A 14,361-nucleotide genomic window follows, 5' to 3' on the forward strand; every position below is an offset into this window, starting at 1 on the left:
ATGGTACTTCCCTTGAACTTGAAACGAAGAAATTGGCCGAGTAAGGGCTGCAGAATTAGGCTCTCAATGTGGAGAGAATTAGAACTGTCTTGGAAGTTACTCTTGCATTCTTCTTGAAACTTAGCCTATCAAAAAAACTCAGACATTATATACTTCTTGTGGTATAATAGCCCTCAAGTCAATGCTATCCCACAGACCAGAAGTTCTCCTTCCGTCCACATTCAAAAACTGATACATACAAGGTGTTGTACTGGCAGGTATGCAGCATCCAGAGCGTTCATCTGAGGACACAGTGACTACCCGATTTTAGATGATCAGTTTCCCTCTCCCTCTCTCCAAAGGAGCTTTATGGCCACTTACGGCATGTGACTTAACTATTAAAGTGCTACATTCAACACACCCAGCAGAAATAAATCTGGTTACGGACACAGCAATGAAATTAAGAATTCTGACACTCATTTCTGCACAAAGGCCCCTTTAAATTGTGTTTCTGAAAATAAGAGGAGCCCGCAAGAAGTGGGACCTGCAGATCTAAAGGGCTAGATGAATCACTCCCAAATGCCCAGGCCTCCCTCAAACACAATGTTATCAGGTTAATACAGTACTTGCATCACCACCTCTGAGTACCATGCTGAGTAACAAAGCTCCAAATTTAGAAGCTAAAAAGGAGAAGGGAATTTCCAATAACCAAACCCAGAGTGGCGGGTGAACCTCTGCAATGCCACACGTTTTCAAAGAAAAGCAACCACCAGAAATCAACTGTTCTTTTCAGTCCCAACTCACACCGACCTCTCCTCATCACTGTGCTTGGGGTCTCCTCAAGGAGATGGCTGGTGGCTAGGAGGGTTCAGATTCTCTTTTAGAACAGGAGTGGTACAACAGCCACATTGTAAGCCTTCAGTCGGGAAAGGCAGGACACCGTCCTTTCACTTCCTCCCGGTGTGGCTATCACTATGGTAAAGTGACAATAACCTCTGAGGTTGGTTTCATTTCACATTCCAGAGCTCCCCTACCCACTCCAGCCTCATTTGCTTTCCATGTTGGAGAAAAGCAAAAAAAAATCCCAAGAACATTGTCATGAGCAGACATGCCACCTTCCTTGCAGAGGCTGGGATGTGAGTGCCACCTCCAGTCTTGGCACCCAGGTCAGAGATCATTCTTCTCCACTGAAAAAGGCTGGGTGCCTCGTTCCCTGTATCATCCCCAGAAACACTTACCAGGAGACTGTGAAGCACACAAAGCAGTATTATTGGGAGACTTGCAGACAGATTATAAGTTTACTGAGGACAATCAAGGCATTTAGATACTTTTGGCTGCAGATGCCAGTGACACACACATACATACAAACCTCATTCTTCTCTCCGTTCGAGTGATTCCCCCCCCCCGCCGCCCTGAACCCCCACTCCCATTCACCTCAGCAGCTCTCTTTCACAGAACAATCTCCCACTGCTCTCCTAGGGAACTCCAGGGAGAGGTGGCCACGGAACAGGTGGTAGGGAAGGGAAGTCAGGCCTTGAAGCTCTAACGTGACCCTACAGGTTAACTGTATTCAGGGATGAAACAGCATCGACGAGGTGCCCTCCTCTCCTTTGGGCTTTTGCGTACTTTGAGACTCGCGTGGCCGTTTCCTGTTGCTGACTTTCATTAGGGTCTGGGCAAACTGGAGCTGGGCTACAAGCTGACACAGAACCCCCAGGGCCCCACGGACGGCAGAAATGGAGGCGGCCTGTTGCGCTGCGGGGCAGGGCTCCACCTTCCAGCCCAGGGCCACTGGCCCAGAAGCTACGGGAGATGTGGGCACCGGCAGGCAGTCACCTGACCACCACTGGCACTGACAGCCAATGATTCAAGGGATACTCCCTCTGGGATGGGGTGTGTCTGTGCCTCTGAGGAAGAACTCCCAGCCAAAAACTTAATCAGAACTTTCAGGTTCGATGCCCTATTGCCAGGAGTGTTGAAGACAAGGTACTTCCTAGGACAATGGCCTGGGAACAGCCCCTTCCTTGGTGCCTGCCCACTTCAAGGGAAGCTGCCAGCAGACACTACCTGACTGTAGCGCCTGGGCAAGGCACTGGGCTGGGGCAGGGGGAGTCCATGTGAAATCAGACCCTCACTAGTCTTTGGGATGTTTTCTCCACAGTTCACTTTTGGCTGAGGGGACACTCACAGAACTCCTTTGTGGTAGAGATCACTTATCGTCTCTTGACCCAAGAAAGGGCTGCTCGGAAAGGGGCAGGGGAAATGGGAAAAGAAGGAAAAGGCTCTGATGAAGATCAGTTGGACTGATTAGGCACAAGGGCTGCAGAGTGGCTCGTCAGGCCTACTCGGAACTGGCTAGCCCGAACAGGAGGATCTGACACAGGGCCTTCCTCAGTGGCTCGCTCGGATCTTGCCAGCCTGTAGCCACCTCTGGACTCCAGAGAGCCTCTAGAGAACTCGGGCTTTTTGCCGCCTAAAAATCACCCTACGAGTGTAGGAAGAGCCATGAGTGAGCACCAGCAGAACTTGATGAGTGAAAGTATAAAAGTGCACGAACTGCATACTCGGTGGCCTTGGAGACAGCCAACACCTTGGCCCTTGTCACGGCTGTCCTCGCCACACCAGGCCAAGGTGAGCTCTACCCTCACCGAAGGCCAGCGGACCACAGCAAGAATCATGAGAAAACCAGGCACCTTACCGCAATCAGGGCTGAGTTCCTCTGGTCCCCAGGGGTTGAAGCTTGTGGCGGCTGCTCCCCGTCGATCCCACCACCGCCACCGTTACTGCCACTGCTGAGCAGGTGCTGCTGGTGGTGATGGTGATAGTCTGGCGGGGGTGGTGGGGCTGCGGCGGCTGCTGCTTGGGAGGCCGTCGGGGGCGCAGCAGGGGCCGGTGGGGGGGCCGTGGTGGTGGTGGCGGTGGCAGTGGCCTTGGTGTGTTTGCCAGCCTTCCTCGCCCCCTGGCCGTGCTGCACCAGGCTCAGGAGCTGCAAGGTGCTCTCTCGTTCCCGGTCGGAGCTCTCGGCCCGGCCACGTTCATAGCGGCCTTCGCAGCTCAGGTGGTGCTGGCGGCAGATGGCAATCCGAGCCCGCAGGCGCTCCACGATAGCGCTGTGCACCCTCGGGGCGACCGAGCCCCCTCCAAGGAGCCCCGCCCCGGGGGGCCCCCCCAGCCCTCCTGCGGGGGCCTGTGGGGGCGCTGTGTCCCCCATCTCCCCGGGTGCGGTGCTGCCCGTGGGATGGAGAGGTGGAGGGAGGCTCCCGCTGCCTCTCGCAGGCAAGTCTGTTTTTGACAATGCGAGCCCCGTGCTCAGGGCCACATGGACAGAGGTCTTGGGAGGCTGGGGGGCCGCGGAGAAGGCGTGGGGGAGGGGAGCGCGCAAACCGGGGGTGAGGAGACAGAACAGAACCGATGGCACCGACCGGATTCGCTGGAGACAAACCCTTGTCAACCGGCTCTAATTGCACCTGACAGCCCTGGAGAAGTTGGACGGAGTCGGTGGCCCCCCGAGCAGCAGCAGGAGCAGCAGGAGCAGCAGCAGGAGCAGCAGCAGCAGGAGCAGCAGCAGCAGCAGCAGCAGCAGCACGCGGGCGGGCCCCTGGGCGCGCTGTCGCACAGCATCTGGGGCTAGGGCGGGAGTTCGGGGCTTGTCCAGCCGAGCCGGAGCCGGGCAGCCGGGGAATGGAGAGGAGCTAGTGGGGGGCCGGGCTCCCCTCACCGAGTTGTCTCTGAGAAAATCTTACGGGTACGTTTCTGCACAGAAACCCGTCTCCAACACGGCTACGCAACCTGCAGCTTTGACTTTTCTTCGGCTTAGAAGAAACGTGCCGTTTCAGGAAATTTTCGAAGTCCGTGTTCAGCATGTACCAAAACCAAGAGGGGCTGTCTGCTGGCTTGTAATTTTTCCTCCCTTTCCCCGGGCTCGGGTGCCTCCTCCGCTCTGGGGACCGCGGGATGGGGTCTCCTCCGGAGGGACGGAGAAGGCTTTTGGGTTGTTAGCAGTGTCCGTCACCGGACTCCGGGCCGCGCTTTCTCTGGGGCTGCCCCCGGCACCGTCCCTCACCCGGTCCTCGGCCTCCTGGCCCGGGGGGCGCAGCCTGAAGTCGGAGCGCGGGCGCCGAGGTCCCTGAGCGCACGCTCCTTCCCGCCCCCGGCCCGGCCCGGCCCGGCCCGGCCCGGCCCGGCTCTACCCTGGCTCGGCACCGACACACAAACTCTCCCGAGAGTGATTTACACACGACGGTCAAACTTACAAACTTGCAGCAAACTGCTCCGAGTCCCGTCCAGCCACTTTTCTGTGCACTTTTGTACATCCCATCCCGGCGGGCGGACCTGCGGGTCTGCACCCGCAACGAGCGGTGCGCCTCGAGCTCCCGTACTGCTCCGCTTTGTGGATGGAAAGAAAAAAAGTAGCTCGTATTTTCCTTTCTGTTTCCCGTCTGTTGTTAGCCGCCTCGCCGACACCGGCTCCCCTGCCCGAGTCACGGCGGCACACAGGCTCTCATTGTGCTCGGACGGCAGAGGGAGAGAAAGAGGGCGAGGGAGACGGCGAGGGAGACGGCGGCGAGGGCTGCGGGCGGGGGCGGGGCGCGGGCGCGGGCGCGGGCGCGGGCGGCAGCGCGGGGCTCCCTGGCGGCCGGCGGGCGGCACTGCACGAGCGGGGGACCGGGCACCGGGCACCGGGGGCGGGGGCGGGGGCGGGGGCGCACGGGGGTCCGGGGCTCCCTGGCGGCCGGCGGGCGGCACTGCACGGGCGGGGGACCGGGCACCGGGCACCGGGGGCGGGGGCGGGGGCGCACGGGGGTCCGGGGCTCCCTGGCGGCCGGCGGGCGGCACTGCGCGGGCGGGGGACCGGGCACCGGGCACCGAGCACCGGGCACCGGGCAGGGCAAGGGAAGAGCGCGGGTCCGCCCAGCGGCCGCAGCGGTGCATCCCGGGGCCCGCGCCGGGCAGGGCTCCCTCCGCGCGGCCTGGCCGAGTGGGGAAGGCGGGGGAAATTCCCCAGCCCCGACACGACGGCTCCACCGGCTCAAAGTGTTTAAGAAATTCCCGGCCAGGGAATGTATTTTCCCTCTCAGACCCACAGCACGCCCCCCTGAGGATATCATTTTCGTGTTTCAGTATGTTGTAAATGACACCACTGAGCACCCTAGCGAGAGCAGGGGGAGCATCGAGGAAGTGTTCACCATAAGAATAAGGACGACGGGTGGGTCCGTGCCGCTGGGAGGGGGCGCAGGGCGGGGGCAGAGGGCAGGCGAGTGTCTGTCCACCTGCCTGCCTGTTCCTGGGATCTCTGGGGGAAGTCAACTGGCTGATTACAAGCACATCGGTAGGAAAAGTTAAAAGATTTTATGACGGTGAAATCACCAATACCAGTTCTACAAAAAACAATGAAGGTTTTCCTTTGAAAATACAAGATTACCCATGACAGACAACTGCAGGATCCGAGGTCTCCGTGGCTATTTGGCTTGCATATATCAGGAGGAAAATCAACATGTAGCAGTGGAGTTTCAAGAAGTTTAATAACAAACCAAATACATCAGTTACACAGACTGTTGTCTCATCTTCACGTGGTCCTGCCTTTAAGGTCTCAAAGTATGGAATGGATTGTGCTTGTCATGATCAGTTATGGAGAACACATTCAGGTGAGCACAATATTGGGATAGTTAGGACCGTAAGTATGCCGTGTCCTAACTCGGAAGTCATTGGATCTGAGGTCTCAAGCAATGGGCCTTCATTAACCTAAACCAACTCTCCCATTTCAGTCATATGGTCCTTCTCCAAACTGACCTATGGATGGAAATGAATGGGTGAAGTCAATGCAAACAGTTGTACCACTGGATTTATTTACACTTTAGTTCTCAATAGGCTGGCCTGCTTTAGTCCATTTTATATTCACAAGTTCTGGAATGTTTGTTGGGAATTGGGGACAAGTATACTGATGGAATATACCTTTTTAATTTTTCATTTGGACTTCTTCTTCTCTTAGCCTTTCTAAGGCTGAGTTCCTCACTACTCAAATGGGGAAAGGCAGAAATATATTTTTGTTAGGTATGCAAATTTGGAGAACGCTCTCATGAGGTGTCATTAAAAGTCAAAGGAGTTTTGATCATTTTATATTTGATTTTAAGTTGTATTCATTAGACATTATCTTCCATTACTATGGGCACTTTATATTCAGCAATTGTACTTGATGAGAGAAAATGTAATATTTAAATTTAAAATGCTGTTCACCCGACAGTCATGCTGTAGCATTCATTTTCATTAGTAACACAGAATCCTCTGTCAAATCCACTATTTCTTTCTGATAGAAACTTTGGTTTCCATGCTAGACAGGGACATACCTTAAAAACTTGTCAAGCAGGAATTTAATACATTTTCATATTATAATCAGTGGTGTAAGTCACTTTTTTGGAGTGTCTTTCGTATACATTTTTCCTTCACAGCCATTTAATTTCAGGCTGTAATCATTATCATCCACATCCTCATTTCCATCTACATCAGCTACTATTTAATCACTGTTTCAGGCACAGTACTTCACACAGATCTCCCTTAATCCAGGCTTCAAAGATTAGTATTATTAACCTCATTTCAGAAATGAGGAAAATTCTGAAATTATACTACTTATTTGCAGCTCATGTGACTAGGAAGTAACAACTCAGGACTCTACCTCAACCCTGATTTCAAACCTATGCCCTTTTAACCACTGCGCTTGCTGCCTCAATATAGCAAAGCCACAATTACACTGTAATCAGCTTGCTAGAGTCTAAGGCAGTGCTGTAATGCCTCCAAGGAATGGGCAGTGAATAGAACTACCCCTCTGAAGATGAGAGCAGACAAGTGAGAAAACATGATCAGTTATATCTAACTGCCAATAAAATAAATGCTTTTTGTCCTTGTTTCCCTCTCCCTCTTTTTATGCTGTTGTTCTCCAACCCTGAAGCTTCTGTGTAGCCATATGATTCTTTCACACATTCCTTTCCTTTTACTTGTCCATTTCTGTCTTCTTCATCATCTCTACTAACCAAGGCCACCTGACACCACTGTATTAAATGCCTAGGTCTAAAAAGTTCATAGACATGTGAGATTTTAAGTTTACAAACTATTATTTTAGTGTTATATTGAGTCAATGATATCGATGGTTATGATGATGATAAAATAATACAGTATGTCACGATACCTGTAAAGGTTAATTCAGTTTTTTTTTTTTTCAACATTTCTTTCTGATCAACTACTTGCTTTTGGGCCCTAAACCATGTTCATTCTAACTTCCTAACAGCCCGTCTCTCTGTTATCCTTTTGGTGTTACCATATACCTAAATGCCTCTTGTGTTCTTCAAACACCCACTCTAGAAGTTTGCTTGGTTGCAGTAACCTCAGACATCGGCAAAACTACTCTTACTAAATTTCCTGATCCACAGTCAGAAGGCTGTTCCAACAGGAAAAATGTTGCATGCCAACAAGAAGCCTGATGTAGGAACTGGGTTGGCTGCCATCATTAAGTCCCTCTAATTGATAGTGCTTTGCTTTTTATGACTTAAACGCATGGCATGTAAAGCAATATGTAAATTAATTTCAAAAACTCTCCAGATGGAAGGAGCTGTCACTCTTCGGCATTCTCAAACTTGTCTGTGGTGTCATGCACATTTAAGAAGTGATGCTTCCAAGGGTCATTAGAGATACTTTACAGATCATTCACTTTCATTTTCCTTGGCCTGCCTTTTTATAGGCCATTCCTTACCCCTTCCAACATGACCGTTACTTTTCCTCCAGTTCCGCCTTGCTTCTTTTCAGCACGGTCAGTTCATCTGCAACTTTCAACTGTGGTTTCACTTTAGTTAAGGATTATTTCTGTATGCTGGAGAACTAAGAATAGAGATACGTGACTGGAATTTCCATTTCACACTTTGCAAATGGTACGCACCCCTCACGTAAAACATCGGCATCGGTATCTTTGGCATGCTGTGAACTTTTCCCACTCGTTTTGCTTACGACAATAGGGATAATTTCAGAAAATTAACTACAGAAAATATTAAGTGATCTCTATGTAAGGACTCAATAAAATGTAGCTTTTTATGTATGCACATATATTAAACTCCATGCATGAACCATATAATAACTGAAGCCAGGTTCAATCAACAGAAGGTCAGAAACAAGTATCTAAAATTGTACAGTAAAATAGATCCTACTACGATACTATTCATAAGAATTAAAGATACAGAATACACAGGGTCCATTTGGTCAGTATGACACCATTTTACTTTATTATATTATGGGAAACTTAGATGTGCAAAGCAGTGCAGATGCCAAAGTATGCTTTTAAACTATTTTTGGCTGAATTTGACTCTCTGAGATCTTTGGATTGTAATGTAAATACATATATGGGAAAGGTTATGAATAAAAATAAATAAAATATATCTTAACCATTAACATGCACACAAATCGAATAAAAAATCAAAAGAACATTATGAAGCATTAAAAAAACGTATCACAAAATTATTCCTGAATGTGAGTGTGGAAAGCCTCCGGAGGCCTGAGCTCTGTTTCTAAAGGAAACTTCAGAAACGGAGAAAAGCACTCCTCTTTAGAATGGGTAAATTACAGTCTGATTCTAACTCGAGGGGATTGAACTGAATGAAACATGAGGTTTCTTCCATGGCCCACTGATACAGGTAATGACAGTAATAAAGAATGTATCAGTGCAGATCATTTAATACTGTGAAAGGATAATAAACAAATCTGGCCAGGGATTCAATAACAAATACATGTAGATGTTAGTCTGGACTCATTTTTAAAATACAGTATTTGCCTACTAAGCTGACAGGACATGAACAGCTCATTTACTGATAATCATCTGTTATAAAGGCCTTGTTTTAGAACTTTAAAATACTCTTTACTTAAAAATTATTGGGCTTATGTCTTCTATGTACAGCAGACAAAACTTTTATTTAACTGTAGAGTGCCATTTCATGGAAACTGAGATGAACATATGTTTTAAACAAGATATTTGCCATGAAAGTACACATAAAATATATAAATACGTCACATGATACAGAGATACAAGACTCATGATCTTCACATTTACAGGAATTTATAAAATCTTCTCTGAAGGAAATGTGTTACAATTCAGTCAAACTTCTCATCTTGAAAGTAATCCGCCAAATTTAGATATTCTTGAAGTTGACCATATTTCTGTGTATACAATAAAAAAGCTAGTTATTTTACTCAAAGCAAAGAAGATAAGGTAGGCCTTTTCAATCTATAGACATAAACAGGAACATGTTCATTTCTCATTTCAGGATAATCATGAACAAAAATCTTATTATAAATAGGGACACAATTTCAAATAAGCATTTCTAACTCATAAAGTATTGGAAAGAGAACAAACTGAAGATATTAATCTCATAATGTTCTTATACATTATAATTTTTCTATTATGATATTCATAGAAGTGTAACAACTTCAATAACTTATTCAACAAAAATTTGTTGAACACATAACATATATTAAAGATGTTCTCATGACTGTCTAGGTACCAAAAAAAATTTACTTTTTCTGTCCCTAAGGAGACCAGAGTTCAGTGGTAATACACCAATAACAAGGGCCATAAAGAAGGTTCAGAAGAGTAGCCATGTGTTAGATGGGGTGATCAGGAAAGAGAAGCCCTTAAGCTGTCCCAGGAGCAAATCTGCCAATCTTTGGTTGGCAAAGATTTGGTGGAGAGAGTTTTTTGTAGGAGCCACAGTCCATACAAGAGCGAAAAGGCAAGTATGGGATTGGACTATAATTTCTTAGGGAAAGAGAGAGAGGTAAGACTGAACCAAAGAGGTTGTGGTCAGAGAATAAAAGTATTAAATGTTAGGTGAAGGAGTTTAGCAAAAATGCAACACACAATGTGAAACTGCTAAAGTGGTGTTAAGGCAGAAGACTGACATGATATGAGACGTTATTTTGAGAAAAATGGTAAAACATCCATTCTAGTCATGAGTCTATTATAGTAAGTTAGGTAATGAGGTCCCAAATTTGAGTGACAGCAATTAAGATGATGAGTTAAGACCAAGGGAGGACAAGATAAAAGAGGAGTCAGGATGATCTGGAAATTCCACAGATGATTTGGAAAATTCAAACTGCTGATTTCAATTGAGGAGCTTAACTGACCGAATGGTTTCTTTACCCTACTTATGAACTCTGGTTCTACTCTCAGTGAAGGAAGAGAGGATTCTGATGATCCTGACTTTTGTGGTGATAGGAACCTATGGAAAAGTATAGGAGAAAAGAAAAAGAAAAGTGAGTGTGGTTTCCTTCTGGGCAGGGCCAGGAAACTTTTTTCCCCCTCAAAGATGTCTGATTGGATCACCTTCTCTGGAAAGAATGAAGAAAAGGAGGAGGGGAAATAACCTTTGGACTACTAGGGGATTCTTTTGACTGAGTACTCAAACAGGTTCTACTAGATGTAAGTAAAGTACCATAGAATTAGAAACTTATACCTTAAGAGTTTGATTGTTTTATGCTTTTTATGTTATCTTTCTTTATACTCTTTTTCCTCTTACTAAATTTTTTTTTGGAAAATTACAATCTATCCCAGCTATACTAAGAAAAGGAAGGAAAACTACTTGCTTTTATTACTATAATAGTTAACATTAATTGATCACTTACTAATTGCTAGGTCCAATACTAAATGCTTTAGATATAGCACACCAAAACTCTAATTATTATTGTTGTTTTAATTCCTACTTAACTGAAGTGACAACTTAGACTTATAGTAAGAATAAGGTAACTTTCCTCCAAATTCTATTGTTAGAAAATATTTAAATCCATGCTTTTAACCATTATAATATGCTATTTCTGAGATTTAAAGGATGGGAAGGGGCAGAGTGCAGCTTTAGTAAGAAAAAAGAAAGCCTTCCAAAGGAAAAGTGAAACTCAGCAAGAAGGCAGTTCGTATTTCCTGGTCATTCTCTCCACCTAAAGAGTTTGGTTCCATCATTCTTTTTACTAAAAATTTGGAGAGTTTGGGTCTTATGTTAATCCCTTCGAGTGCCAGGGTGGACCTACTGATTAAAACAGAACTGTGGGACCAGAATGTGAAAAAGAGGTCAGAACATAAAGGAAGGAGTTTGGAGTCTTCAGAAACAGCAGTCAGACATGAAGAAAAGAATGGGTTTGCCAAGGCAGAGGGCTGTAAAGCAGCTGAGATCAGAACCTAGAGCAACATGTTACCTTTAAAGCAGTGGCCCTCAATCTTTATATTTTGTTTAAGAATCACCAATTTGTTAAATATCGGGTGTTAAACCCTCCGCAAGGATTCTCATTCAATAGGTCTGCAGTGAGACCAGGAACTACACGTTTTCCACAAATTTCTGGGTGATTCTGACATAGGGTTGTTAGGGCCACGATTTGAGAAATATCAGTTTAGGGAGTGAAAGAAAAAGAAAAGGAAAAACAAGTTTTAAAGGGAGAAAGAAAAAGATACCACATAAGAAGAGTTCCAAGAAGGGGTGAGTTATCAAATCATTATTTAAAATTCCTTCTTATGTAACAATCTTTATGTAATACATTCAAAATTTACATATAAATTGCAAAACCGAGAGTTGATACTTTTTTTGACATACTTCCTCCATTTCCTGATGTTTATGTATTTCCCACCCCATCCCAACAACCCTATCTTCAACTTCTCTGGAAATCCCATCATCACATTCACTTTCTTCTGAACAAGAAACATTATTGTTAGAATTTTGCCAGTGGCATATGCTTGTATATTCTTCCATTCTAATTTAGAATGACACAATTATTTTTATTATATTTATTATATGTTTTGGTTTTATTAGAATTTTTTTATTAATCCTTCCTTTCTCACACCCAAGTAGCTCCTATCCTTTAATGTCATTCTAGGTTAAAAACACATCATCCTAGTTCAACTGTTAGGAGGAAGAGCAAGAAGAATGAAGTCAGTCTGGTTGGCAAGTCTTTGGAAAGAAATGCTGAGATATCCTGAGACAGTGGAAGAAAAACTTGTGGAGGAGGAAGGGGCAGGTAAGGGAAAAAGCAAGGTGTGCAGTGTAAGCTGGGAGAAAAGCCAGGACCAGATAGTTTGTGTGAGGTAAGAGAAGGGGATGACATGATGATTAGGAGGCAGGTGCAAAAAGGGCTACAGATAGGGTCATTCAAGCAGCACTGAGCCCTGGCATTCGAAAAGGTTTGGGCAACTGTGGCCCTGAGCCTGCAGCCAACGAAGAAGGCGTGCATCACAAGCACGTGCAATGCTGTCGCGCAAGGACACTCCTACTCCCTGACCATTAGGTGGAGTGATGCTGAGAGGTGTCAGTGTTTGATAAATTCTGAAGTTTAAGCACAGCACAGAAAGGTGTATATATGTTTACAGTGGGTCTAAACTTTTGTTTCTCGGAAATCTTTTGAGAAAATCTATGGTCAAGTATTTTTAAAGCAGGAGGGATCACAAAAAGAAAATGAAGCTCTTTGGTTTTGCATGTGAAAATACAAAAAAGGTGCATATTGTCCTACACATACATGACCCTGAAATACCTTAACTGCCCAATGCTACGTGTTGTTCTTAAAGCAGAATAGAACACTTGGCTTTTTTTCTTCTACAGATATTTTCTCTTATTCCAGGTCCCTTCTGTTAGAAACCTTGTTAGGCTTTCTCTAAGATGCATGATCTGGAAATACTTTTAGTTTTTCTCTGCAAGAAGTTTAACATTCTTCCCCATATATAGTATCATTACATAATATGTATAATACATACACAGTGATTTTTTTCTTACACCTAGTACACAATTCTTTAAAAAACAAATGTGGTGCCCCGGTAGGTTTTTCAACTCTACTAGAGGGTTGGCAACCTTTAAACCCATTGATAAAAGCAGCTAAGAATTTCACGTCATCAAGGGAAACAAAGACGGGCTTACTGGCTAAGTAATGGCTCCTCCCTAAGGCAAATTAGAAAGGCACAGAGGAGGACAGGGAGCAAAGGACTGGGAGAAAAGTTGAAGCAAAGTAAAAGATAAAAAGCCGTGGAGAGTAACATGAGAGAAAGATTACAGAAGGGTTAAGATGTGGGAGGTCAGGAAGGCAGAGAGATCACCAGGTGGGGGTTTGTGGAGGAGGATAATTGTCAGAAGGGAAACCAGTTTGATGTCACTCTGCAGACTGGGAGACCTCTGCAGAGCATGCCATACCCTAACGAGTTCCTGTTTGTTGTTCTTTTGCTTTCCCTTTGCTCATAAGTGTATTCACTAAGCTCTCTTCTTTTTTATCTTCCTCTTTTATAAATTTCCTATGATATAAATAACCCAGGCAACAGATCTCAAGTCAGGCTTCGTTTGTTTTTTTTTTTTTTAAGATTAAATATACTGTTGATCTGAGTTGCCCGAAAATCTACTATATGTGTTCTCTTATACATTCCCATTAACTAGACTGGTTTTAGACCACCACAGTCATATGAGCATTCTTTCCAAGTACCATAAGCAATTCTAAAAGCTCTGTGAGCAGACCAGAGCTTCTGAGCTGCCAGCAGATCTTCGGGAATCCAGTGCACTCTTCAAACCCCCACTTTATCCCTGATATCAAACTTAGTGATCAACAGGATTTGGGGGAATCAAAATCAGTGCCGTGGCCTGAAACCTCTGCATTCCCCTTGATCTTCAGTTACAGTGTGCTCACTGCTCAGCCCATGTCCTCAAGAAGAGGATGTGGGTGGTATTACAACTGGCAGCCGAGATCCTTTCCTCAGATTGGCACCAGGTGCTTCTTCACTCTCGGGTCACAAGAACTGTTCTAAAGAATAGGAAGCAGACAAGCAGAGGTGAGTCCTACACTTTGTCAAGGAAAATAAGGGGACTTAATATATATGTAAGGAATACCATATATATAAAAGTGAAAGGACAGAGGTCCTTCATCACAGGACAGTATTATTGCTGATTTCGATTTATCTGATGAGCTGAAGGAATGCTTAGAACATCAGGGCACCTATTCAGGGTTGGACAATGATAAGCATGAAAGGAATGGGTGGAAGAAGAGAAAATACAAAGACAAGGGTAGGGGGGAGGAGAGATTCTCTTTTAAATTTCACGGTCTTCTTCTAATCATTAATATCCTTTTGCTGATCATAATTAAGCTCCAGAATCTATGAATGATATGATTCTTCTGTATTCACCTTACCTCCTTAATCCAGCCACTTTTCTTTGACTGATTGAAAATTCTTTCCACTGATTCCTTAACCTGTTCATCCTCAACTTCTTCTGTCTTTGCAATGGAGCAACATTCCTGGTACAGCTTGAACTTAAAATGTTTCAGTTTATGATAAATTCTGGTGCGATTAGCACAAATTCTGCCAACAGTAAACACCTAAATCAAGGAATAAACATT

At 45.4% G+C, this 14,361-nt stretch overlaps 2 protein-coding genes across 8 annotated transcripts in view; both read right to left on the reverse strand.

Moving 5' to 3' along the window:
- The window catches only part of MAML2 (mastermind like transcriptional coactivator 2), a 344,880-nt gene extending 341,439 nt beyond the window's left edge, over positions 1-3,441 (reverse strand). For both annotated transcript variants that reach the window (XM_055320599.1, XM_055320598.1), the window contains exon 1: positions 2,678-3,441. In XM_055320599.1, the coding sequence (XP_055176574.1) occupies positions 2,678-3,190 (513 nt within the window). In that variant the 5' untranslated portion in view covers positions 3,191-3,441. The remainder of the gene's footprint in view (positions 1-2,677) is intronic.
- Positions 3,442-8,215: 4,774 nt separating this feature from the next.
- The window catches only part of CCDC82 (coiled-coil domain containing 82), a 34,598-nt gene continuing 28,452 nt past the window's right edge, over positions 8,216-14,361 (reverse strand). For all 6 annotated transcript variants that reach the window (XM_055320696.1, XM_055320698.1, XM_055320697.1 and 3 more), the window contains exons 7-8: positions 14,155-14,340; positions 8,216-9,171 (exon numbers count right to left, since the gene is read on the reverse strand). In XM_055320696.1, the coding sequence (XP_055176671.1) occupies positions 9,106-9,171; positions 14,155-14,340 (252 nt within the window). In that variant the 3' untranslated portion in view covers positions 8,216-9,105. The remainder of the gene's footprint in view (positions 9,172-14,154; positions 14,341-14,361) is intronic.

This window comes from Nyctereutes procyonoides, unplaced genomic scaffold (genome assembly GCF_905146905.1).
Source record: "Nyctereutes procyonoides isolate TBG_1078 unplaced genomic scaffold, NYPRO_anot_genome, whole genome shotgun sequence".
Taxonomy (NCBI): Eukaryota; Metazoa; Chordata; class Mammalia; order Carnivora; family Canidae; genus Nyctereutes; species Nyctereutes procyonoides.